The 27,450-nt window shown below is 41.7% G+C and overlaps 1 protein-coding gene across 1 annotated transcript in view; it reads left to right on the forward strand.

Moving 5' to 3' along the window:
• The window catches only part of pclob (piccolo presynaptic cytomatrix protein b), a 70,504-nt gene that overhangs the window by 14,682 nt on the left and 28,372 nt on the right, over positions 1-27,450 (forward strand). The window contains exons 10-21 of the mRNA XM_088339833.1: positions 67-1,113; positions 1,302-2,525; positions 11,101-11,820; positions 11,939-18,287; positions 18,621-20,185; positions 20,271-20,536; positions 20,877-21,708; positions 21,796-22,840; positions 23,546-23,614; positions 25,199-25,287; positions 26,507-26,582; positions 26,645-26,770. Coding sequence (XP_088195959.1) covers positions 67-1,113; positions 1,302-2,525; positions 11,101-11,820; positions 11,939-18,287; positions 18,621-20,185; positions 20,271-20,536; positions 20,877-21,708; positions 21,796-22,840; positions 23,546-23,614; positions 25,199-25,287; positions 26,507-26,582; positions 26,645-26,770 — 13,408 coding nt within the window. The remainder of the gene's footprint in view (positions 1-66; positions 1,114-1,301; positions 2,526-11,100; positions 11,821-11,938; positions 18,288-18,620; positions 20,186-20,270; positions 20,537-20,876; positions 21,709-21,795; positions 22,841-23,545; positions 23,615-25,198; positions 25,288-26,506; positions 26,583-26,644; positions 26,771-27,450) is intronic.

Below are 27,450 nucleotides of genomic sequence, written 5' to 3' on the forward strand. Positions count from 1 at the left end.
AATACAAGATCGATTATGTTTGTTGTTAAAAATGCTTTTAAAACTATGTATGTTTTGTGTTCCCAGGGAAAAGAATGGCTGTGTCTCAACTGTCAGATGCAGAGGGCACTGGGTGCTTCTGAGCCTCTTGGACTTCCACTTATAAAGTCTCAACCATCACCGAGCAAAGAAAATACACCCAACCCAATTAAAAACGAATCATCAATGCCAGCTTCTCAAGAGGACGATATGACATCGAAAGCCATTCCAACCAATAATATGTCTGTCAGTGTTGTCACAACAAAAGAAAATGAATTCCCAAATAAACCCGGTGACAAGTACACACCCACAACTGCAGTCCCACCAGAAAAAAGTGGTCTTTCTGCGATAAAGAAGAGTGACGTTTCATCTAATTTAATTGAAAAGACTCCCAAAGTACAACCTGTTTTAGCCAAAGACGACATTCCAGAAACGGTGACCACCAATATTAAGGTTGCTGTACCAAAAGAAATAGAATCAACAAAAGTGGCCAGCCAACAACCTCCAAAAACTATGACGTCTCCAGCGAAAACTGTACCAACAACTCAACCTGCAAAACAGGAGTCAGGAGGCTTCTTTGGTTTGGGTAGCCCTAAAATACAATCTACTACCAACAAGCCTGCTGAATCAGTGACTGGGAAGATGTTTGGATTTGGGTCATCCTTTTTAAATTCAGCCTCCAATTTGATAAACTCAGCTGTTCAAGAGGAAAGTAAAACCACACCGCCAACACAACCCAAGAAGTCTATGCAGGCATCTCCCAAGACGACGCCACCTGCCTCTCCTCAAAGATTACCTGCAAAAGACACTGAAGCTTCGGCTCACCAGAAAAAGGAGTGTGAAAAACTAGAAAGGTCACAGGTGAAAACGACTCCATCAGTTACACAGGATAAAATTGCGGAAACTCCAGTCATATCCTCCAAGACATCCATAGTCACCGAAAAGGCTCCAAAAGCATTTGAGTCCACCTGCCCTCTCTGTAAGGTTTCACTTAATGTGGATGGAAAAGGAGCTCCCAACTTCAACTCTTGTACAGAATGCAAAATGACCGTCTGCAATCAGTGTGGGTTTAATCCTGTGCCCAATAAATTAGAGGTAATATTAATTTACAGACCTTCCAGCAGTAGTCACTGATGGTGTGATTGGGAATGTAAATGTTTGCATGGCTCTCCTGTGATTGACTCATGATTAATCTGCATGTTTTTCACTAGTTGTCCTCATTAGCTGGCTGTAAAAGTGATTGATAGGTTATGTTAATATAATATGCTTCTCTGTTTTTACAGGTACAGGAATGGTTGTGTCTAAACTGTCAGATGAAGAGGGCACTTGGAGCCTCAGAGCCCAACAGGACTATTGCAGAAAAAACACCCTCACCAGCTAAGAGCATTAACTCAACCTCGGAACACAAGGATACATTAGTCCAGCCAGAAGGGTCCAAATTAAAAACAGAAGAAAATCCAATGGACAATAAAGAACCTCAGGCAGTTACTCCAAAAAAGACGGATTCATTTCAACAACGATCAATGGCAACGGGAAAAAATCTTCAAGGTGTTGACCAAGTAAAAGCTCAGGTTGTGACAAGGCAGACACAAAAGAATGAAAAACTTGAGCAGCATAAAGATTCTGAAACTCCAAAATCAGAAGTCAAGACAGTTGCTATTAAACCTGCAGATGGAAAAGGACCTGAACCGCCATCTAAATCCCAAACCGTTCCTGCTTCTTCCTCACCACCTCCAGCTGTTTTTGCAAAGAAGGAGTCTGGGGACATTTTGAAACCAGAGGCAAAGCCTGTTGCTCCTAAACCGGCAGATGGAAAAACCCCTCCACAGCCCTCAAAATCCCCAACACTTCCTGTCAAATCCACACCACCACCTGCTGCAGCTGCAAAGAAGGAGTCTGCAGGATTCTTCGGATTTGGTGCCCCTAAGACGCAACCTGCTCCTGCCACAAAGCCCACTGAGAGCGTTACTGGTAAAATGTTTGGATTCGGCTCCTCTATTTTTAGCTCAGCATCCACATTGATAACGTCTGCTGTTCAAGATGAGCAAAAAATTACATCTCAGGTCTCTCCAAAGATGTCTCCTGCCAAAGCTGCACCAAAACCACAGGCAACTCAACAAGTCAAACCTCCAGTATCTCATTCCAAACCAGAAGTAAAGTCACCAGAAGTCACAAAAGGTTCACAAGATACAAAAGCAGAAAAAACTACACCCCTTGTTTCTCCAAAGATGTCTCCTGCCAGGGCGGCACCGAAACCACAGGCAATCCAACAAGTTAAACCTTCTCCAGTGTCTCAGTCTAAACAAGAGAAAAAGCCACCAGAAGTCACAAAGGATGCAGAGGGTCCCAAGGCAGATATCTCCAAAGAGGACATTACTACTTGTCCCCTTTGTAAAGTTGAACTGAATGTGGCAATGAAGGAAGCTCCCAATTACAACACCTGTACCGAATGCAAGAACCTTGTGTGCAACCTCTGTGGATTTAACCCAAAGCCTCACACAGGAGGGGTAAGTACAATGTTTTATTTGTAACATACCTCCTCAAAGGATACATCTTAACTTCCTCTTCCTCTTTCCTCTTACTACGTATGAAGAATTACACCCACGTGATGTTCATATTTATACATTGAAAATCAGTGAATGTGTATTGTGTGCCATTGCAGAAATCTGTGAGCTCATGGGGATGATGAGAAATAGGCAACATTTAAAGATTTACTTGATCATAATATATATATACGGGGCAGAATGGCGGCGCAGTGGTTTGCGCGTGTGTGACAGAGTTCTGAGGTCATGAGATCGAACCTTTCTGTGTGGAGTTTGCATGTTCTCCCCCGTACCTATGTGTGTTTCCTCCGGGCACTCAGGTTTCCTCCCACATTCTAAAAACATGCATGTTAGGTTAATTGGCCAGTTCAAATTATGAATGAGCGAGTGAGTTGTCTGTCTCTGTGCCGTGCGACTGGCTGGCAACCAGTATAGGGTGTCCCCTGCCCACTGCCCGAAGACGGCTGGGATGGGCTCCAGCACTCCCGTGACCCTACTGAGGATGAGTGGTGCAGATAATAACGATGATGATGATGATGATGATAATATATATTCGCACTATCATGAGTGGTCAACCACTCTAGAGAAGCAGCTACACTGTTGTTCTTAGGCGACATTTTTACAATGATCCGACCATTTTTGCTGTGAAAATATTACAAAAATCTCATTTTGTGTTGTCTTAGTGCAATGGGCTACATTTTGAGCAGTTCTCATGTGCAAAAAGCAGAATGTTGTTTTACACTAAAGATTCACCATGGTTGTAGACCAGGGGTCTCAGACTTGTGGCCCTTTAGGATGACAGCATGAAGCCCCCAATTTAATATGAAAGTTATAGGGAATATGTGTATTATTTGATTACTTGATATCACTGTATTATGTCCTGTTACTTGAAACAAGTTCTAAAAATCTCAAGTAAGAATCCCCCAAAAAATTTTTTTGGTCACATTTCCAATATGGCATTGCGCACGGGTGTAGCGTCTATTATTGGCTCTCCAGCTAGTTTTATAATTCTTACAATCCAATTTAAACTATGGAGACTAAAAGTGACCATATAGCACCATTTAACAAAAAGATGCCCAGGTTTTTTTCCAATTTTGCTTTTTTTCTCGTACCCGTAACAGCAAGATGGTTGAAAATGATCCCCCTCTAGCTCAGGGGTCTTCAACCAAGGTTCTAAGGACAGATGAGTTGCCCGCAAACCAGTTCTGAAAATAGCTCACCTGTGCCGGGTCATTGTGATTTTCTAGTAATATTATTTTTTTTAGAGGTTGACCAAGTCTATTCAACCCTGCTTCCAACAATGAACTTTGTAACAACATAGTAACAACATAGTAATAGCATGATACGTTATTTTTATTAGTTCATGTCAAACTGGGTGCCTTTTGCGCTAATTAGTATTAATGATTTGCTTTCAGCTTGAAAAAGGTTGAAGAGCCCTGCTCCAGGTGAAGTTCATGTTATGTAAAATAAATATAAATATCCCTAACTTTAAAAAAAAATCTACATTCATATGATAGTTCATGATTTTTAGCTCATTATTTAAATCAAAAATTTATTTTTTATTGAAAGGCGTTTTTTAAGACAAGCAGGCAAAGGATAATACACTCTGTGTCTTTAAGTGCAGCCCTAGCGCATTACGGATTAGTTTATTCCCGATTGATTGATTCATTTTCACATTTATTCTTATTGTTTTCTTTTTTATTCTCAGAACAGTAACATATTTGAGGACAGTGGAATGTTTTTATCAGAATCTTTTTTTAGAAAACCTGATTTGGCACAATCTCACCCGGACCCTCGCTCAGGTGGTTTAAGAACCCCGGATTTAAATAGTAACTTGGAAACTAAACAAAACATCTTTTTGCTTTATGTCCGTTAGCAGGGTCGATTTTCCGTTCAGAGCTTTGGGGGTGCTGAGCACCCAGAGTGTATGGCTTGTTAAAAAATATATATTTCATCTAAAGTGATTTAGGATTATTCAACTCTGTTAATGAGTGTCACCATTTAAAAATTAATTTGGAGGCGGTTTCGTGTGTTTCATTATAGTTACAATGGGTAGTAGTCGCTCACCTGAACATGGTGCTTTTTTTACAGAAAAAAACTGTTGATAACAAAGTCATGGTAATGAGTGGGAAAATAGTTGTTCAGTATAACTGCTTTATAACATACGTTCACTGTACTACACCAAAGCCTCCACATATTCGGCCGCTATGCCGAAAGTGACACGAGCCGAGCCAAAGAGGTGCCGGAAAGAGGGAAAGAGCTGTGCTAAAATCAAATGGCCTGAACCATTTTAAGGCAGTGTGTCACGAGACCGGACCAGATTGGAAGCAGGAGGCAGGAAGGAGGAACTCAATCACGTAACGACCAGTTACTTTTATTTAGCAAAATAAAAGTTGTCCAACACTCAGGGACAAAACAAAACAAAAACAGGCTTACAGGCAAACAGGAACTCAGATTAAGAATACTCACAAAACAGGCTTTTACTCAGAACGGGCAAACACAGGTTTCCTCAAGACAAACAGAACAAATTAATGCAGAACAGAAAACGCAATGAACCAGCAACCGGCAATCCCTAAAACCCGCCTTTAAGAAGCACACACACAAATTAGACGATCTGCTACAGCCGGTGCCCAGGGGGCGGGGCCAGCCGGTCGCCACGGCGACCATGCTGGACATGACACAGTGGAGTATTTTTTTACGCTACATTGTTCATATTTTTTCTTTCTTTTTACTTTTTTAGCTGGCATTTTTCATCTTATTTAAGCCTATCCTGTACTTTATTAAGAACAGGAGAATTTAAAAATGGCTATAATTTTTTAGGATGCTTGGGTTGAATTTCAGGGTGCTTGAGCACACGCCAAAAATGGGCAGGTTACGCCTATTTCCGTTAGCATATCACACAGTTGTCCAGGGGTTTCCATTAAAAACAGCAACATAGCTCATGTCTTCGTCAGACACCGGGAAACACACAAACTGTATTAACGCTGTTGTGCAACAGTATTAGTGATGTGATGTCACTTACGCGTGGGAGCACTCGCCGGAGCTCGCGACGGAATTGAGCCTGCAAAGTCGTGCGATATGCCAATAAAGCTGAGATGTGAGAGATTATGTCGAACAGGACATTACGGTAGAGCAAGAGAGACTTCCTCTCGAGCCATCTGCTCAATCGCTTGGATCGGCAGTGCCACGTAATTCTTAAGTTCACGTTTTATTGCATGTGGGTGGGTGGTGGACAAACTGCATGTACTGCACCGAAATGCTGATTACTACTGGTTGCAATGAGGTGTGCTTTCTACACAAATTATTCCATTGAAAGCCACTGTTTGTAAGAGGGAAAATGAATGCTGGATACGGAATGTTCCTTGTTTAGAGCAGAGTTTCTCAACTGGTGGGTCACGATTAGAGGTCGACTGATTATCGTCCGGCCCGATTATCGTCCGGCCCGATTATCGCCAACAATATTTGGGAATTTCTGTGAATGTATATACATATATATATATATATATATATATATATATATATATATATATATATATATATATATATATATATATATATATATATATATATATATATATATATATATATATATATATATATATATGGGAAATAAGTATTTAGAAAAAAAAACATCAATAATCGTTTTATAATTAAATCCTACATCTTTGAATCATAATGTAATCGTTAGCCTCTGTACAGACCACCAGCCTTCCAGGTAAAGCCCACATTTTATACCATTAAATTACTAGTACCGTGTTCTGCCGAACCATGATACCCTCTAGTGACAGCCTACTTTGGACTGACCTCACAGCAGCATTTTTGGTGTCCTCACAATCAAGTAAAACCAGCAACACTGAAACAAAACATTTATTGATTGTAGAAAATGAGGGTTGGCATGCATAAATACACTGCGTGATTACTGTAGTCAATAAACACAATGCTAGAAACCTACCACAGAAAAACAGAAAAATACGCCAGGCTTAAAAGCCATGTCAAACAACAGTACTCTGAAGCAGTGAAAGAGTCAAATGCGAATAAATTTAAAACGAAAAAAGTAAGTACTCACTGCTTTCAAATGCACAAATGCGCAATTTGGTAGGGCATTGGTAGGGCGCCTATATGGGTTGAACGCCGGTCCCCCTGAGAATGTTTTTTTCTACCATGTGGCCCCTGAACTAAGATGAAGGTTGAAGTACATGACATTTCAGATGATCAAAATCCTCAAAATTCAGGGTTGTGATCAAGAGACCCTGAGTTTAAAAGTGTAGTATTGCATTTGTTTATTGCACTCATTTCTCTTTAAGTCCAAATTCTGTAAACAGCAAACAACCCTAAAATAGATGGCCTTTATTACATAATTTCAGACTGCATATATCATAGAGAGGAAAATCTCAGAAGGAAACAGCCGTATAGGTGATATGTACTGTATACCATCCAAGATATAGCTTCCTTGAAGCTGTTTGAACAAGTGAGAAGAGGAAGAGTACGCCATTTTTTTTCCGGCAGAAAAGAACCTTGCTTTGGTAATAGGTTAGAAGGTTGAAAGGCTTAGAAGATGTGAGTGCCGGGAGCATGTCTTTCCATTGGGTCCTTTTGATTGCTTGGCATGCTCTCTGCCATCAAAATAGCCTGCAAAGTGACCGCTTTTCCTGATAAGTAGGGCGCATATGCTACTCTTTTGTATAAAGAGGATAAAAAAAATCCATTTTTTTCAACCTTTGTAAAAAAAAAAAGAAAGTAGTTCAAGACATAATGCATGCACATAAAATTGTCTTTATTGTCATAGATAATAACGTAGTGGACATTGTTTACAATGAGATAAAACATGGCACTCAAGGATAAACATGCAGTAAAGACTTAAAAATCAATAGTAATTAAAAAGAATGTCAGGATGAATGGGCGCAAATATTTACAAGGTAGGGTTTTGGAGATTGCGTTGTAAGTTCAATCGTAACAATAGTGCAATGAAAAGTAGTGCATTTATTTTATGTACAACTTCAAATTGCAACAATTGTGCTAGCGTTTATTGGAAAGCACATTTTGATTTGTTTTTTTTTTTGTAGGTTGCTAGCATTGGTGTTTTTGGAAGTAAAAAGTAATCATCCAAACAATAACTTGAGTAAAAGTCAAAAAAGTACTTGGTGAAAACACTAATCAAGTACTGAGTAACTGTAGCAACATCTGATTTATAATTTCAACTATTCATTCAGATCATCAAATCATCTCCATCCATCTTGTCAACAATAAATTACATATTATTTAATAATACATTAGAACAATCAAGGTAAAATCAAGTACTTTCATAAATAATAGAATTATGATAGTATAAATCAAATAAATAAATTAGGCACAAGTAGCATGTTTAAAGTCAGAGTGCCTTTTTAACAGTCTCTGCAGGCAAACAACAAGCTAGCTTTAGGGGCGGCACTGCAACATATTGAAAGAGTCGTATTGGACCAAAATCAAAACGATAAACAAATTTGCCAGGAGCTGCAAAAAAATGAAAAGCGTTTTATAAGCCGTAGAATGGACACAACACATGCTGAATGTTTCTACATTAGCCTCTTGTCAAAAACGACTAAATGGGATGCAGCACATCCTGTTGAGAATGACGGGTCTACTGTTGTATGATATCGCCTCAAGTTTATTTATAAACTACAATATGTTGAATTGTTTTGATAAAGATAGAAAAATGCATGAAGAAATCTAATTTTTGAGGTTTTTGAGGATTGGAAAAGTGTGCCTCTCATCTGGCCAACAAAAAGAGTGTTATAAAACTTGCATTTATAAAAATAAAAAAGCAACTTTTTGAAAAGGTAAAGTAAATTGAATCATATTATTGCAGTTTAAGCTTGACTTCTGTGGAGTTATTTTTCTCTTTTTACTCACACACCCGCTGGTTTACTTTAAAACAGCCACCTACTAGGTATGTGATGCTGTCCCTTTAAAAAGGGAAGAGCTTGGGCCGCATTGTGGCTCTCTTTAGAAAGAAAAAAAGCCAGCGAAGGACTCGGAAAAATGCGCATACTTACGTGGAGGGGATTTAAGTTACTTAGTAACGGCTTCAATGTAGCCTAATGAAGCGGAGTAAGAGAGACTTTTCTTCTTCACAAATCTACTCAAGTAAAACTAAACAGTCTAGTGATTTAAAAATACTCCCAGAAGAACAAAATATCCCAAAACATTCTCAAGCAAATGTAACAGATTAAATCTAACTTGTTACTACCCACATCGGCTCACAAATCACCTCTTCATATTTATCATGCACTGCAGTTTATTTGAAATAATAGATCCAAAAGATTTTTTGATTACTGGTAGTTTGAGTTGGTGGCAATTCCCTCCTTATACCGTCATGGGCCAACCCACACAACTGATTTTCTTTTTTTTTCATTCACATGGGGCGGCTACTAGCTTGGGCTCAAAGGGGAATTGAACTTGTGCAATCAGAGTAAAAAATTTGAATCGTGATGAGAATTCAAGGAGAGGTCAGAAATTATTGTATTTGTCTCAGATCCAATTTTCACAGCATTTATTTGATCACAATGGCATAGTACAGAACAGTGAGCTTTTACCTGTAAGATGTTCTAATTTAGGTACGTTGTAGAAATGTGTTGTTCGTGAACGTGCAAACTCTATGAGCCGGCTCTTTGAAGTGAATGACAGGAGCCGGATCCCCACCCAGATCCCTTTGAGACGCTTCTTTTCTCTTAGAGGCGCGTGACATTGGTCAAGATGCATGTTTTTAGGGAATCTGTGTTAAATCAATAACAAAAAACCTGAAGAGCCGTTTGGGAGCCAAAACAGCTAAACGAATCAGGATTCCCGTCACTAGTACAGAGCACATAAATGAATTAAGTGTTACTATATACTGTAACTTCAATTTAAGTTTCTTGGTTGTTGAATAAAGAATTGTGTTGTTTTTGACTGGGTTAACATTTTATTTTTCACAGCAATGTTGTGGAAGAATAATTGGTGACACTGAAAATGTTAAAGATGCTGTCTGGGATTTGAAAATGTGCTACTTGCGAACGCCACATTCTGGTTTAAATGATCATTGCAGCCTCTGTAATGCCGCTTGTGTGGCGCGTGCAAGTATGCTAGTTTTTTTTAGACGTGTTCAAATAATCTTTTTAGGGTTTGGGTTGGCATTTCGACTGTATTTGAAAAAATATGCGACCGGCCGGCAACCAGTTAAGCGTGTCCCCTGCCCACTGAGATGGCTGGGATGGGCTCCAGCACCCCTGCGACCCTACTGAGGAAAAGCTGTCACGTGGCGGAGTGGAAGGGGGCTGTCACGAGGCGTGGTGGAGTGGAAGGGGTGACCGGACCGGAACGGAGGCAGGAGGCAGGAAGGGAGAACTCAATTGCGTAACGATCCAAAACTTTTATTCACCAAAATAAAAGTTGTCCAAAACTCTGGGACATGACAAAACAAACAGTTGTTTCTTCCAACTCAACTAAACAGGACAAGGCATAACAGAACGGACAATGTTTAAAACTAAAACAGGACAAGGCATAACAGACCGGGGAATGTGTAATGAGCCAGCCCCCGCCAAACCCACAACCCAGCCTTAAGTAGCAGACCAGCAATCAGCTGATCTGCTACCGCTTGAGTTCGGGGGCGCGGCAGACTGGTCGCCACGGCGACCGTGACAAAAAGCGGTGCTTAATGGATGTATATATGTATGTATATATATATATATATATATATATATATATATATATATATATATATATATATATATATATCTATATCTATATCTATATCTCTATCTCTATCTCTATCTCTATCTCTATCTCATCTCATCTCATTAGCCGTACCGCTTATCCTCATTAGGGTCGCGGGGGGGCTGGAGCCCATTCCAGCCATCTCCGGGCAGTGGGCAGGGGACACCCTGAACTTGTTTCCAGCCAATCGCAGGGCACACGGGGACAGACAACTCACTCGCTCAATCACACCTAGGGACAATTAAGACCACCCAATTCACCTGAAATGCATGTTTTTGGAACGTGGGAGGAAACCGGAGTGCCCGGAGGAAACCCACGCAAGCACGGGGAGAACATACAAACTCCGCACAGGAAGTCTGGAGCTGGATTTGAACCCACGACAGGTTCCCATGACATGAACTGTGCCGCACAAGCGCTAACCACTGCGCCACCATGTTTGTATGTATGTATGTATGTATGTATGTATGTATGTATGTATGTATGTGTGCGTGTGTGTATAAAACAGGCTTATATAAGATGTAATTCTGTAAAATGTGGCAGGAATAATAAAAATCGTGCTCTGTCAGGGAATCTGAAACCAGAGCATCTCTCAAAGTGGTAAAGGAGAAGCCTGACAAAGATCAAATCAATTCCTTACTGGTTGCCATCCAATAAAAACATCCGAACACTAATCAATACATATGTTTAAGTAAAGGATATCTTGAATAGGACTGAATTTATTTCTGCTCACGAGCGTTATGAGATTACTCTCCAAACCTTAATTAGACCTGGTACGAATGATGTAATATTGTGTGGTTATGCTTTATTGCAGAAAGAGTGGCTGTGTCTCAACTGTCACACCCAAAAGGCTTTATTAGAGCATCCAGGAGACTCAGGGAAAATGCCTCAGCCTCTACCCTTATCGGCACCACAAGAGACTCAAGCCATTCTTGCCATTACAAAGGCAGAGGCGAAGACAGCCCCCGCAGATAATATTCAGATGCCACCAAGCACAGCCGGTCCAATAACAGAAGCGGAAACCTCAGCAGGTTTAAATTCAACAAAGGCTGAACATGAACGCGAGTCTTCTCTCATACCCGTATTAGTGAAGGCAGAAAAAAAGGATTTAGTTGAACCTGTGACAGAACACGTTCAACCTGAGACAGTCTCGGAGCCTCCTAGCACAGATGTGTCTAGAACTCCAACCGTTGACAGAAAAGATGAATTGGAAAATGCAGAGACAAATGTAAACGACATTACCGAAATATCAAAACATGTTCTCTCAGAAGAAACAACTAAAATGCCTAAAGATGGAGCCCGTCAACTTTCACCTCAGAAAATACAAAATGCTGAAGAGCAAATCCAACCTACTGAGCAGCAGAAATGTGCACCTAAAGAACTGGTTGCAGATAAGTCACCAGGACCAACCGATGTTGTCGTTTTGGCACCAAATGACAGTCATAAAGATCTTGTTAATTCAGCTGAACAGAAGGCCAACACCACTCTCTTGGAAAGCTCACAATTAAAATCTACAACTGTTGTGACAACAAAAGTAAGTGTATGTTGTTCTTATCTTAATTTTTGTAATAGTATTTGTGTTGTCATGCAATGGCCCAAGAGAATCTTTCTTTAAAATAATTTCACAGATATTTTATGTTTTTGTGTTTTAGGCGGTGGAAAATCCTGAAAATGCGCTTTTAAATTTGGAAAAATCTCCAGATGAACTGGACAACAAAGATGGGTATGAGGCAGTTCCCAAGATAACATCCAAAGCCGAAGAAGACACTCAACCTGAGGTTTTACCAATATCAGAGGAATTAAATGTGGAAGAGTTAGAAACCTGTGTGACTAAAACTGACACGGAAAAAGAGAGAAGCCTACCGGTTGTGGAGGCTGTTGTAGGTGGTAGAAGGCGACTTAGTTTTCCAGCAATGGAAGAGAGCAGCGGAAGTGATTTTTCACCTTCACCTGAGGTTCAGAGGAGGAGACTGAAGGTGACCGATGTTTCATCCGTTAGCGAGGAAATCAAAACAGAAAGTGCTGATTCATCTATAGAAGATGAGGATTTAATTCGCAATCAGATCATGGGCATGGGTGATGAAGAGGAAATGTCTCTCTCGGACGATGAGAAAGAAAGTAAATTGTCCAGTGATGATGATATCAAGAAGACAAAACTTTCTAATGCCTCAACTGAATGTAAATCTCTGTCAAGCAAAGGGGGCACAGATAATGAAGACACACTCATATGGACGAAATCCCCTCTAACATTGAGCGAGGCAAAAATACATGAAACAATCCCTAGTATAACATTAAAGAAAGCCATTCCAGTCATTAGACAAAGACAAAGTACTGATGAAGATATTGAGAGCATCACTGAATCCTTGTCAAAGGGTTCATCTAGCGTGCAAGCTTCTATTACTCCAGAATCATCACCTACTTCAGCATCATCACTGGAGGAGGATAGTGATAGCAGTCCAAGTCACAAGAAGCTTAGTGGGGACAAACAATTTCGCAAAGGTAAACACAGACATGCAACAAACCCACTTCCCCTCATCGAAGACTCTTCTGAGGAAGAGAAATCACGCAAGGAAAAGAGCCAACTAAATGTGCATGGTGCATTTTTACCAAGTCAAAGTACTTCCTCTGCAAAGGATCATCTTACACAAATCAAGTCACGGAGTGAAACTGGCTCTGAGTACTTAGCTCAAGTAGAATCAAAGCGAGAGGCAACACAGGCTACACAGAGAGGTGGTAAACCATCTCCAACAGTGATACCATACACAACAACTGAGTCATTTGAAGAGAAGGGAAGCAGTTCAAAATCACTAAAAAGTGCAGAAGAAGCATATGAAGACATTCTCCAGAGAGCCAAATCCATCCCGGGTGATAGTCCACCAGGGGTTGAGCCTCTTTTTGGGGGCATGCCAATTGAGGACTATCTCTATGAATCATTGGTTGAAGAGCCTGAGAGAATTATGGCTGACTTAAAAGACATAGAACCTACCCTGGACATAATCTCTGAACCTTCGAAGAAACTCCGGTCTTCAGAGGAAGTTTATGAAGAAATGATGGAAAAAAAGAGAGAATTAATGATGATTGAACAAGAGTTTGAACAAGCCCAGACAGCATTAGAATCCGTCTCATCTGTGTCCCCTCCAGATTCTGAAACCTGCATTGTATTTATTTCCCCTGAAGCTTGTCTCGATACTCGAGAAAACATCATTCCTGTAAGTGGTGAAGCATCTGATGAAACACCACTAAAAAAGAAAAAACGACCAGCTCCACCACGCCCAACTGAACCTCCAAGGCGAAATGAAACTACCCTTTTTTCAAGTGCAACACCAGGCTCTATAAGTTTTGTTCGACCCATGTTACCTATGGATCCTGCTCTCAGAAAAGCACTTTTCCCTATACCTGACCTCAAAATTACGCAGTGTTCATCAGGGGAGGAAGAAGACGACAGTTTAGCTGATGAATATGGAGTTGGTATTTCATCTGACATTACCCCAAGTGAGGATTCAGAAACCAAAGACGACCAATCGATAAGCCCACAACTGTCCGAGGTAACTGATTTGGTACAAATTTCCGTGGTGTGTGAAATCCCAGAGGCAAAACCTATTCCAACTCCTATATCAGCCCCAGAACTAACCACCACACCTTCCCCTGTGTCACCACAGTCACCACCAACTTCACCCGCCACACCAGATTCCACGATAGAATCTAATGCAACGTCTACTTCCTCTTACCAGGCTCAAACACCACAATCATCAGACTCCAGCCCTCTCTCCACACCTACAGCTTGCTTCTTAACCCAAAGCCCGCGAGATGATTCACAAATCTTGTCAATTAAAGGTGAACTATCGTCAACAGAACGTGCTAAAGTCATAGTAAAGATTCCAGATGTGGTGTTGGATCCATCTAAAGTTGAGCCAGATGAACTTGTACAATCTAAGTCATCTGCTCTAATATCTTCAAACTCAGCGTCAAGGGAGAGCCCTCCTCCAGTTATTGTTGAAATGCCAGACTTGGTTTCATTGCCTTCTCAAATGCCCTCTGAGGTTTCATCAGTGCCAGAGGTGCAAGCTTTAAGACAGGAAACTGTCGCGGTCACAGCTAAACCTACTGCAGAAATTACTGAGTCATCAGCCGCAAGCATCATTCAACCATCTGTTCAATTACCATCTCTTGTAACCAGTTCGGCTGTTGCTCCAGGAACATACAATGAGCCTGGAATTGTCCAGATGCCGGATTTAGTTTCAACTACATCTCAATCCTCAACACAAACATCTATGTCATTCTCAACAGTCAAAACACGGTCACAATCGAATGTAGCACATCAACCAGCTGCAACATCAATGATTCCAGTTTCTACCTCAGCAACCACTATCATTAAAAAGAAAGTTCCACCACCTCCTCCACCACGTTCAACATCAGTTTCACTCCTTGAGAATGGTGGTGCTCGGCCACAGATAAGGGGATCTCAGCAATTTTCTACTACTGTGGCTTCCACTGATAAAACTGGTACTACAGTTGCAGCGCAGCCAATGAAGACTGTTGTTGTGGATATACAGCCACGAATGGAGAACATTAAATCAGACGACGAGTCTGTAGCACAGGTAGTGACTCAAAGAAGAGATGGTCATGTTGTTATCATAGTGCCAAGTGCAGAAAACAAGTCTCGGATTTACCAAACAGAGAACACAAAAGGTTTACCTGCATCCCCAGCACCAAATAATCACACAGTCACACACCACACTATTACAAGTACAACAACACACTCATCTCTACCTTCTGCTTCAGTGTCATCAGTTCCACCACTTCCACCTAAGCCCAGTGTGAGAACTAATGTAGAAATGGTGGCAATACCTGTAGCTGATTCTCCTCCCTCACCACCGTCCACTTTACCAAAGCCCACTATTTATCCAAAACCACCAATTCCTGCTTCAACGGCCGCATACCAAATTACAATAACAAGCAGTAGTCCTTCCTCAAAGGCTCCTCCACCAATACCACCTAAGCCTGTAAAAATTCCAGCTGGCCTGGTTTTCAGTCACAAACCAGGAGAAAGTGTCAAACCACCTCCAGTTGTGGCACCAAAAGCTGCAACACTGCCAAGGACTAAAGCACCTCCAAATGCTTTGTCTTTTAGTTTGACTCGACCTGTGGAGAGTAGGTCCGGTGCAACATCTCCAAAGTCACCAATATCTCCCAGACATGCAAAATCTTTGAAAACGTATGTTGTCATAACTCTTCCTTCTGAGCCTGGATCGCCAACAGAAGTGGTAACAGTGCAGGCACCAATGAAAAAAGGTTTTATTCCATCCACAAATGGACCAGGGGTTCGAACAACTCCTTTAGTGCAGAAAACACAAACTGAAACATTTCCAACAACAAGCACTGTTGTGCGAGGACCTGTTGTTGCTGAAAGACATCCACCTATTGCTCCAACAGTGCCATTAGAACAAGTTGTACCAGATATAAGAGATACAACTCAGCCCGAAAAAGGTTATTTTGTGAGGTACCCTGATCAGGAAACAAAAATTCAGGCTTGTAGTGTACCAGATCAAATAAAGAAGCCATACACACCTATGGCAATGCAGCAACAACAAATTGTTTATCAGCCCTTGCCATCAACACCAGACAACATAATTGGAACCTCAGCTGTAATTACTCAGGATAAAGTAGCAAACAGATATGACTCAGTTGTCACCCAACATCCAAATGTAGTCTCAGAAAGCATACAAATTTCACAGGATAGTTCACCTGGCCTTGAATTTCCTAGTGCTCATCGACAAACAATGCAAACCACACAACCTCTTTCACAGCATGTTTCTATCTTGGTTGAACCTAAGTTAGCTACAAATGTACTAATTCCACAAGAAAATACGGTTACAGTCTACTCCACTGCTCTTCGAACCCAGTATGAAATGGGAATTGAAAATGCACAACCAGAAGTTGCTAGGGAATTTGGGATCATAGAGACAGCTTCTAAGTCACCAATTGCAACATGTCCAACTGTAACAACTGAGCATTTACCCTATTCTGCATCCGACTGGAGTACACCTCAACCATCTTTGGTAGAACCAACGAAGGAATTTGTTGTTACCATACCAGACACACCAACATTACCCCAAGTTCAACAAGTTATTTCAACACTTCCATTTAAACCTGCAGAAGTATTTCCTTTGTCTGTTTTAACTGAGTCAACACGTGTGATCCCACATCAGGACGAGCCTCTTCTTACTTATATGCCTCAAATCCATGGATCTCTTAGGACGTCAGTCACCCTATGTCCAACACCTCCACTTGAGGTCATTGCAATGGAACAAAACCCTACACATATTGCTACAATGCAGGGTGCTGTGAGACAAGCGCAATTATCGTCAGTGATACAACCACAGACAGTGACTTCAATGACCCATGGAGTTGCAAGTGGACAATTGTCAAGTGAAGAAAGACCATCAGTATTATATACCGAAACAACACCGTTCAGCACAAATGAAATATATAGATTTCCAACAGTATATGGCATGCCTTCTCAGATTATTAACACTGGGGTCTTAGCTGCTACAAGCAGGCAACCTTTAACCATGCAACAGCCTTTGGTAAATAACATGCCAGCTGAAAGAGACATTCGTGACAATTTACAAAATACCTCCATAACAGATGTATTTTCTTCAGTGGAGCCATCACAGCTATTAACAAATTCATCTGATTGCGATCGCCCTCTGGAGATGAAAACCACAGAAGCTCATACAAGGAGAACTTCAATACCTGCATTACAGGAGATCCCACCTGAAGTAGTTGTTGCGCCAATCACCGTAACTAAAATTCAGCAGGAATCCATTGAAAGTCAAGAGATTCGAGGACCTGAGAAGGTTGTCTCTAGTTTGAGTCACAAGTATTCTTCGTCGGTATCAACTACAGGCCAACCTGATGAAGTCCAGCAAAGCTTAGTAACCCAAGTCGTCACTACGGAAGTCCAGAGAACGACTGTCTCTGTTGTTCATGAAAGACTCCCACAGCATACTCCATTCAAAATAAAGTCAGAAGAAAATCAATACCAAGTTCATCCTACGCAAAATGAAACGATGATGTATCGTGGGGATGCTATGGATCTACGTACTCTAAAGGTTGGTGGGAAGATGACTGAACAAGGGATGGATTTGACGCCCCCTGAGTTATATCGACAGACTTCCAATGATTCTGTGCGTCAAATAACAGCAGTGCAGCCAGAGATAGTAAATCTCAGTGCTGAAATTGTCCCAGCAACAACATTGTCCGTGGTAACTGATAGCATCACTATCGTTACATGCACAGCTACCATTGCCTCCTACGACAACCCCCCAGCTGAGAAACCGCTTGACCTGCAAGGAATGGATACATCCGTGCCCCTGCCTCTCACAACATATAAACCATGCGAACCAGTGGCACAAATCGTATACAGACCAGTGAACTCCAAGCCTTTGGTTGCTGTTGTGCAATCTACAGCTCAAGACATACCAATAAATCTTTCATATGGAGCGCTAGTCAAAGAAGGCAAAAAATCAGATTCCCCTGCCTCTACAGATTTCCCAAGTGTTCTATCTTTGGAGGCAACAGGTGCCATGGATCTGTCCAACTACAGACCTGTGAGATCAATGGTAGCCCTATCCGGAAAAAGTCCAGAAGTGATTACCACTGTTGTGGAGGATGATGGGACACCAGTTGACCTCACAGCTGGTAGAAGCAGTGTATGCTGTGATGTCATATACAGATTGCCTTTTACCCGAAGTTGCAGAACACAACCACCTGTCACAACTCAGCCTGACAACAGTTTGGTCTTCAAAGATGACAACCCTCGGTATGATGGTTCTGGACAGCATGACATTTCTGATGTGAATGGTGAAAAACGTGTGATGTCCGAGGCCAACCTCAAAGAGGTATGCCTCTTTCCCTATGATCCCAACGAGGACTATGACTACCTAAACAAATCTTTAAATGGAGCTGTAGACCTCACTGCAACCAAACTTCCTACTGGTGAGTATTGTCCCTTTTCTTGCATGAGAAATGTGTTTGATGTCGCTTTATTGCTTATTATTTTTTCTTTCTGTTGCCTTTCTTTTAGTTGTCTTGTGTTTACTCTCTTAACTCTATTGACTCTGGCTTGTTTTCTTTTTTTGACAGATGCATGTCTTTGCCTGCGTGTGCTCCCACAATATTTTGGCTTTGCATCTTGTTAGCCAAAATGACTTCACTTACGCATGTGCATGGATGTGTTTTGAACCCAAATTACGTAGCTATAACTTAATAAACTGCAAAGTTATATTTATTTCAAACATTAAAAATCCTTACCCTGATTTTCTATAACAGGTAAGGCCATAGACTACACTAGCAGAGCTACTGCAGCCTTTTCTGGGAAGTCTTCTTCTATACCTTCTCACGACACACTTGCTACCTTTGGTGTGAGGAGTGCTCTAAAAACTTCAGATGGAATAGTTTACTCCTCTGTCTCAGCCCCAGTTCCATCGACATATGCAGTTACCACACAACCTGGCTCCATCTTTAGCACCTCTTTGGTGCCCACGCCAACAGCCCAGAATAAGCCTGTGCACCAACAATTTGACTATATTCCTGCCACAGAACAAAGTCAAATTATTCCTTACGACACAGGGCTATCAAAGGAGTTGTTTCCTACTGCATTAGCTGACATAATTACAGCATATCCGGAAATGTACTCAGATATTACACTAGAAGCACTTGCTGCTTCTTTAGATGCATTGGCTTCCTCTCCAATATTCCCTGGCTTGGATAGTACTAAGATGGCTCAGTACCAGATGGAGAGGGAATTTCTAGAGCTTGAGAAGCTTAAACAGCTCTGTCTAGCAGAGGAGTTGGAGTGGGAGCGACAGGAAATCCAGCGCTATCGCGAACAGGAGCAGTTTATGGTTCAACAAGAGCTTGAGGAGCTCCAGGCACTAAAACAACAGCTTCTCATGCAGCAAGAAGAGGAACACCATGCACACATGATAGCTCAGCAAGAGACATATGCCCAGCAGAAAGAGCAATTACAGCAAATCCAGCAGCTCCAGCTTCAACTCCAGCGTCAGTTAGATGAGCACTATGGCAGCACAGGTACAACAGCAAACCTCCTTGAGGCCAAGTATGCAGGAGTAGGGGACAGTGGGCAGTATTGGCCTGTTAAAGATGAGTCTACTAGTCCATCAATTGGAACACAGTTAGAAGACAACCAGAACCAACATAACATTGCAAAACGATTTCAAAATGATCAGGACACAGGCAAAAAGATAATTGACAGTGGGGTTCAGACAGATGATGAAGACTCACCAGACAAGCAGCATGCTGGAAGACGAAAAAAGAACAGGAGGAATGTTGACAGCTCAGCTCAGAGCGATGATGAGGATCAAGACAAATGGGATGCCCCTGCAAAGGCTCGAAGACGCTCCCGAAAACACAGCAGTGAAGGAAAGCACAGCTCAAAGGTGTCTAGCATTGCTATCCAGACAGTTGCTGAGATATCTGTACAGACTGACCACTCTGGATCTATCAAAAGACCAAAAGTCCAGATGGACACTAAGGTAGAAATAATAAAACACATCTCAGCACCTGAAAGCTCACAAAGAGGGGGCAGTCTTAGCTGTCAAACAGATCTGGACAGAAAACACACACCTATTGAAGTGGGTTACAATACACACCCCGTAACAGAGTCCACAATAAGGTCAAGAGGTTTCCCTACATCTGTGCACCCTCTATCACATGATACCTCAGTTGGAGGACAGAGAATGCTGACTGCTGACCCAAGCAGATTTTCTTCTTGCTCTCGTTTAAAGCCTGGGCAGAAGTCTTTATCTGATCCCAGATTTCTGAGTCATGGCACAGAAGACAGAATAGGTGTCTACTATGCAGATACGCATACAGTAAGTGTCAAATTTAAATAAATTAAGACAACAAACAATCCCGATTCTAAAAATACCAGATTAAATATTTTTGAATATGTTCTAGGGTCGAGGCTCTCCCTCAAGCACAGGTAAGAAGGTCAAGAGGACGCTTCCAGACCCACCGCCTGAAGACGACCCACTCATGGGACGCTCAGGCTACAGCACCAACTCTGCTCGTCGTCGGCTCGCTCGCAGTACCACAATGGCCAGAGCAAAGATTCTGCAGGATATCGACAAAGAGCTTGATTTGGTAGAGAGAGAATCTTCAAAACTACGCAAGAAACAGGCTGAACTTGATGAAGAGGAAAAAGAAATTGATGCAAAGCTACGGTGAGATGCTACAAATTAAAAAGCAAACATACTTTGGACAGATTTTGTGACACGGTCATTAAACATTTATTTTTGTCAGCCATGATGTTGATTAATACCATTGCTCTCATCCCTCTTTCACAATCATCCTCCCTAAACCATCTACACGATGGCCACACTTACCTTGCTAGTTTATGGGCTAAAAGGCTGCCTTGACATCGTTCAATGAGACCTCTTCAAACTCATACATAGTCAAAGGTATTATTGTGTGAAAACCCATCATATTTTAACTTTGAAAGGTAAAAAAATATTTTTGTGAGTTAACGATGAGATGGTTATTTGAAACAATTTCTGATTGCAGGTACCTGGAGATGGGTATCAATCGGCGAAAGGAGGTGCTGCTGAAGGAGCGCGAGAAGAGGGAGAGGGCCTATCTCCAAGGGGTGGCAGAAGAAAGAGATTACATGTCAGACAGTGAGGTTAGCAACATTAGAGATGATCGTGGCAATAGCATGGAGAGGCCACGTACGGCGCCCCAATCAGAGTTCGATCAGTTCATTCCACCACAGACAGAAGCTGATTCACAGTACAACACACTCACAAGTTCCTACTCACACTATGGCCAGTATGTTCCCCAGACCCAAACCACAAGTCATTACACGCAACATAATCTCTATGAACCACAGTCCGTTTACCATCAACACGTGTCTCCATACCAACATGTTTCGACCTTATCCCTCTCACATGGTCAGGATCAGACAAGTAGCTACCAGCATGCTGTTCTATTACAAGGGAAGCAGCGTCAAACGAATCTGTCTGATTTGGAGCCCAAGATTTCCACAAACTACGAGGTCATACGTAACCAGCCCATAATCATTGTGCCAACATCGTCAGAAAGTGGGTTTGGGGTGGCTCATCTTGGAGGCAAATATGGCAGCTTGGACTTGAGACTCGGGCTAGAGGAGAGGAGTATGGCCTCCAGTCCTATGTCGAGCATCTCTGCTGATTCATTCTACGCTGACATTGATCACCACCATGCCAGGAACTACGTGCTGATCGAGGACATAGGAGAACTTACTAAGGGCTCTACGGGATTGGGTACGACTGGCCTCAGTTCTGGTTTCAACCTGCCTGATAAAGAGCTAGCTAAAGCGGACAGACTACTTAGAGCGGCAGAAGTCAGGCGCACAGAGGTACAACCTCCATAATTTTTCTTCATAATCATCTTCATTAATTGATAGCCTTTTCTTTTAATGATTTTCCTGCTTTGCCTTCTACAGGTAGCAGATTTTTTAGGACATTCCCAACTTCAAGGTTATACTAAAGGCGAAGATGATGGTATGGAGGAGCCCTATGAGTTAAAGCTACTTAAGCAACAGCTCAAGCACGAGTTCCGGAGAGGAACAGAAGGACTTGAACATTTATCAGGCTTGGGGCTTCCTCAATATCTGTCCAACGATAGCAGCTTTCGGCACTTCCCTAAAGGTGAAAAATATAGTATTGGAAGGCTCACGCTTGAGAAGCAAGCTGCAAAGCAATTACCGGCTGCTGTGCTTTACCAAAAACAGATGAAGAACAAGAAGGCTTTAATTGACCCTAAGGCCATCACCAAGTTTTCCCCTATTCAGGAGAGACAGGACTTGGAGCCGGACTTTGGCACCTACATGGGATCGGGGGCGTCCTCTGTGACAAATCTGGCTGCCAGGGCAAGGCTACTTCAGGATGAGATTACCTTTGGATTGAGAAAGAACTTATCTGAGCAGCAAAAGTATTTGGGTTCCTCACTGGGAGCTAATCTTGCTGGTTCTTTGGGGCACTCTCTAGGTCTTGGGTCAACTTTAAGAGCTCCGCCTCAGGATGATGGCACTTACCCAAGCGGCAGTCGATCCAGACCCACATCTCGCCCTTCTTCTCGTCCCTCCTCCATCTATGGCTTGGATCTTTCGATCAAACGTGATCTTTCCAGCTCCTCACTTCGTCTTAAAACGGAATTGGATGTTTTAGACGCAGCGTTTGCTCCTGGCGTGACAAGAACTAAACCCACCAGTTTGCCTATCAGCCACAGCAGAGGCCGTATACCCATTGTGGCTCAGAACTCTGAGGAGGAGAGTCCCCTAAGCCCAGTGGGGAAGCCAATGGGTATGGCTCGAGCATCGGCAGGACCCCTGCCTCCAATTTCTGCTGACACCAGGGACCAGTTTGGCTCCAGTCATTCCCTTCCAGAGGTGCAACAACACATGAGGGAAGAATTTCGAACTCGTGGATATGACAGAGATATCGCATTCATCATGGACGACCTACAAGGTGCCATGTCGGATAGTGAAGGTAAATGGAACCGGAGACCGTTGTAAGAACTCACCTGTGTGGACTTGCTTGTCATGCATGCTACTGTTGAGTAATCTTATGTCTTGTTCAACCATGAACTTAAAAAAATACATAAATGTAAGTGCAATATGTTGCTCTGTTGTCTTTGATCTCATTCTATTGGATGTGTTGCATGCTGTTATTTTTCCCATTCAGCGCTTCCACTTATGACACATAATCTTGTGTTTATGTATGGCACCGATTAGGTTTTTTTAACATTTCTTGTGTAATTACAATTGCATGGGTTGTGTGGTAGTTTTGTTTTATATATCCATTAAAGTATGTTTATAACTCAAAAAATTTCTTCAGTAATTTATACTAACACCACATTGTCTCGCAAATTGTGTTAAGTCTGTTTTCATTCCATGGTCTGCCTTTGATTTTGAATCCTTGCATGTTTTTTAGGTACATTTACTGTATGTTTTGAGTTACCATCTCAATAAAGTCAATGAATTCCATAGTTTTAGTCATTATCATGATCACTAACCATCCAGATGTAGGTATGCAAAGCAGACATTTATGCCACTAGTTCAAGTCTGTGTCTTGAATGACTTGAATGAGTATTCCACTCACATCCCACTGGACTGTTTTGTGAAGGCTCTTTCTAGGTGATGAGAAGATTTGTGTGCTGACTCCACATATCAGTGTCAATCTCCTTGATTACAGGACTCAGTGAGTCCGTGCTGATGTTGAACAGAGAGGAAGCCAGAATCGTTCATGACAGTATCGCCCACGGTAGAGTATTATAGTTACCCAACTCTCAAGGCCCACTTGGATGAGCTTTTTTCCCCCTTTAGTGTATCTTGTTCCTTTTTCATAGTGCCTCTCCTTTAAGTGTGTAAGCTTAGCAGCTAGTTGTTTGCTTTAACTTCAAGCATGCGTCATACATTAACTTCTGCTTTTTATGCATGTGCAACACGTCCCAGTACATAAACATTCCTCTTAAATTCTCAAATTCAAAGACTGCTGCACGCATTTCTCCAAACAAAAATCAAAACATGTAATATTTGAAAAACCACATACAATTAGATGGCCCAAACTGGAATACCGATGGTGAGAAAGGATTCCCCTACCTAACAAATGACAGAATGAACGCTTCCATTTCGCATATCATTACTCTCCTGAATGATTCACTTCTCTACAAGATATGAACATACCGGCTGGACCCATTTTGGAATGATCCACATGTCTGTTGTAGAAAGTGCCATACCGTTTACTGGAACCTGTAGTTGTAATTCATTTTTGGAATGAACCATCACAACCGCACATCTGCTGCAATAACTTCAGGAGTATGCATCATTAGGAAGTGGCTGCACATCACAGCGGTGGCGTGAAGCATCAGTTGCTTTATTGGTTGTCTGTGTCAATGTACATATGTTTTTCCACTACGATATGTTTTGAATTGAATAAAGTGGCTATCTGACTGTGTTAGTAAACAAATCTTCAAGGTCTGAATCCCCAGTGCACACCTATTTTTCTTCTTATTTTTTAAATGGTTATCTTTAATCCTGATACTAGATCCTAATCCGGAAGCACAGATGAGAAAATGAAACTTCTATCCAACATTTATATAACTTCACAGATTCCGTGGACACTAGAAATAGCGAAAAACAAAATAATTGGGAAATAAATTAAATGTCAATAATCCTGTGTTCCTGCATAAATTATAAAAGCAATTTAACTGGACACATTTACATTATTATCACGATCTCATACAAATAAAGACATACAGCCATAACTGTACCAAGGGGATGATCCCCGGTCCTCAAGAGCTCTGTTTTAATTGTATCCCTCCTCTAACACAACTTAAAAGCTAATTAGGAAACTTTGTAGAACCCTAATAATAATCCTGATCATTAAAGCATATGTGTTTGAGGAGGGAGTCGTCTAAAAAAAGCAAGGCTGCAACTCTTAGGACCCAGATTCCCTGAGTTACAAACTAAAACTGTATAAAAGCAAATAAAGTACACTTTCGTGCAGCTCCTGATGATCTTAATAGACTTTAAAGTAGATAACGCTTCAAAAGGAACCATTATAATATTTTGGAAAGCCAGATCATTCGCCATGTCTATTGTGTGGTATCTCATTAAAATTTAGTTTCCTGCAAAAGAGAAAGGAAGCGGTAATCATTTTAGACAATATGACATGAACCAAATTGATGTCGAACAGACTTTGTCATGCATATCAGAAGCTGCTTTTCCAAAACTTAAGTTCAAGATTGAGTTATTCGTTAATGACCCAAATCTAATGCTTTAAGAAGATGAATACTATATTTTTTACAGCAGGCAAGCCTTTTAATTGCAAACTATTCTTGTCCAGCCTATCACCTGCAACACGAGGACACAGACTGGTTTGACAAGCCAAGAGAAGGGCATCTGCATGCCAGACACATGGCAGACAGAAGACAAGTGAGTGCAAGAGTCTTCAACTGATTGACTAAAACTTACATACGCACAGTACGCGGTTCAACATTCACATTCTTATTGGATCGCTGATTTATTTTTAATAATAAGTCCCGCACATAAATGCATATTTTACGGACTTATAACATGACTTTACAAGCGCCTTTCCACTCAACCAATCAGAGAACTGCCTTCGGTTTCTTGGGTGCTGATTGGCAATTGGGAAGCAGCTACACACGTCCACGCAGTCATAAACTTTGTTTACATGCAGGAAATAATCTGACTGGGATCAGAGTTTGCCTTTTCGGAGCAATCTGTACAAATGGTTTATGTGACAAGTGACAAATGGATGATTCTCAATACATGGAGTTTGTGGTCAATCCGATTGGAGGGGATGGCAAACCAAGCAATTTGTTTAAGCAAATAGATGTCGTTTATAGGATAATATTAATCATCTCACTCACCTAAATCAACAAAGTTCCATAACTGCATGTCTTCTGTTTGCGTTTCACACATAAGTGGCTTGCCAGAAACATGGTTTTCCACTTTACGGATGGATACAAATGTGACATAACTCTATATGGATAGATACAACAGGGACATTTTTGCAGTAGGGTCAGAAAACACAATAGAAATGTCCCAGAGAACTCAACCAATTCACATGAGGGGTTTTAGGGAGTAAGCATGAGTTGTATCATTCGTACCACCAGTCCACAGTGCTTTGCGACATCAATTATACAGGACAAGGGAAGTATTTGCCCAGTGTATATCGTAGTATATGTTTTAATAGTTGCTACTAAGGGGAAAATCACTTAATACGACTGGCTATGGAAGAAATCAACCAGCAAAAATCAAGGGAGTACTGTACTAGGATTTTTATGCATTTTAAAATACAATTTCCAGGAACTGTATGTCGCTCAGTCCTGCAAAGATGTAGTAGGGAAAACCATTGACTAAGCAGTTCTCCAACCCAGCCAATTATGGTGTGAATTCTGACCATGCGTTCATAAACTTTCAATGTAAGGCAGATAATAATCATATTGCATGAACAGAGACTGAGGATATTCTAAGCTTTTCTTTATCCTTGCCATTAATCTTTTAAAGGTGGATATGAGCAGTGACTGAAGATCATACCAAAATACTATTCAGTAATGTTATTAAACTGGATCATGGCATCACCCAATGATTGTGCGGTAGTTATAGTGGTAATTTCTGCTGTTTTCAGGTTAAACTGGTTTCATACGTCTTCCCCCACACTCGGGTCAAGCTCACTAGGGATGAAAGAGACGCAAGCGTGTCAGGTAAAGAGATAATAACTTCCGCATCTATGAATATACCTTGATCATCATTTTTCTTTTGTTAGGAAATGGTCTCGGGATCCGGGTCGTCGGGGGCAAACAAATTCCTGGTAGCCGAGGAGAGATTGGAGCCTATGTTGCCAGAGTTATCCCCGGTGGAATTGCGGAACAAACTGGGAAAATTTTAGAAGGTAAGTAGAGGGAACAAAATGTGTTTATTGTGCTTTTGGAGTTGGCCCTTTCAATGTTGTGGATTTGTTTTCTCAATATAAAACAGTTCTTAGTCTGGGACATTTTATCATACAAGGTTTTACCCTGTTTCATTCCTTACTCAAATCAACGATTTTAAGGGGGTGGTTCTAACGCAAGCAAGACCATATTGACCATACAAAAGTCCTCTAAAAATGTGCTGTGCTCTTACTGATTACTAAAAGGCTCTGTGGGTTTGTCAGAGTCTCATCTCATCTCATTAGCCGTACCGCTTATCCCCATTAAGGTCCCTGGTGAGCTTGACCAGCCATCTCCGGGCAGTGGGCAGGGGGCACCCTGAACTGGTTGCCAGCCAATCGCAGGGCACACAGGGACAGGTTCCCATGACATGAACTGTGCCGCACAAGCGCTAACGGCTGCGCCGCCAGTTCATGTCATGGGAACCTGTCGTGGGTTCAAATCCAGCTCCAGACTTCCTGTGCGGAGTTTGTATGTTCTCCCCGTGCTTGCGTGGGTTTCCCCCGGGCACTCCGGTTTCCTCCCACGTTCCAAAAACATGCATTTCAGGTGAATTGGCCGGTCTAAATTGTCCCTAGGTGTGAATGAGCGAATGAGCTGTCTGTCCCTGTGTGCCCTGCGACTGGCTGGCAACCAGTTCAGG

Source organism: Urocampus carinirostris, chromosome 7, assembly GCF_059441175.1.
Source record: "Urocampus carinirostris isolate Australia breed hairy pipefish chromosome 7, RoL_Ucar_1.0, whole genome shotgun sequence".
NCBI classification, from domain to species: domain Eukaryota; kingdom Metazoa; phylum Chordata; class Actinopteri; order Syngnathiformes; family Syngnathidae; genus Urocampus; species Urocampus carinirostris.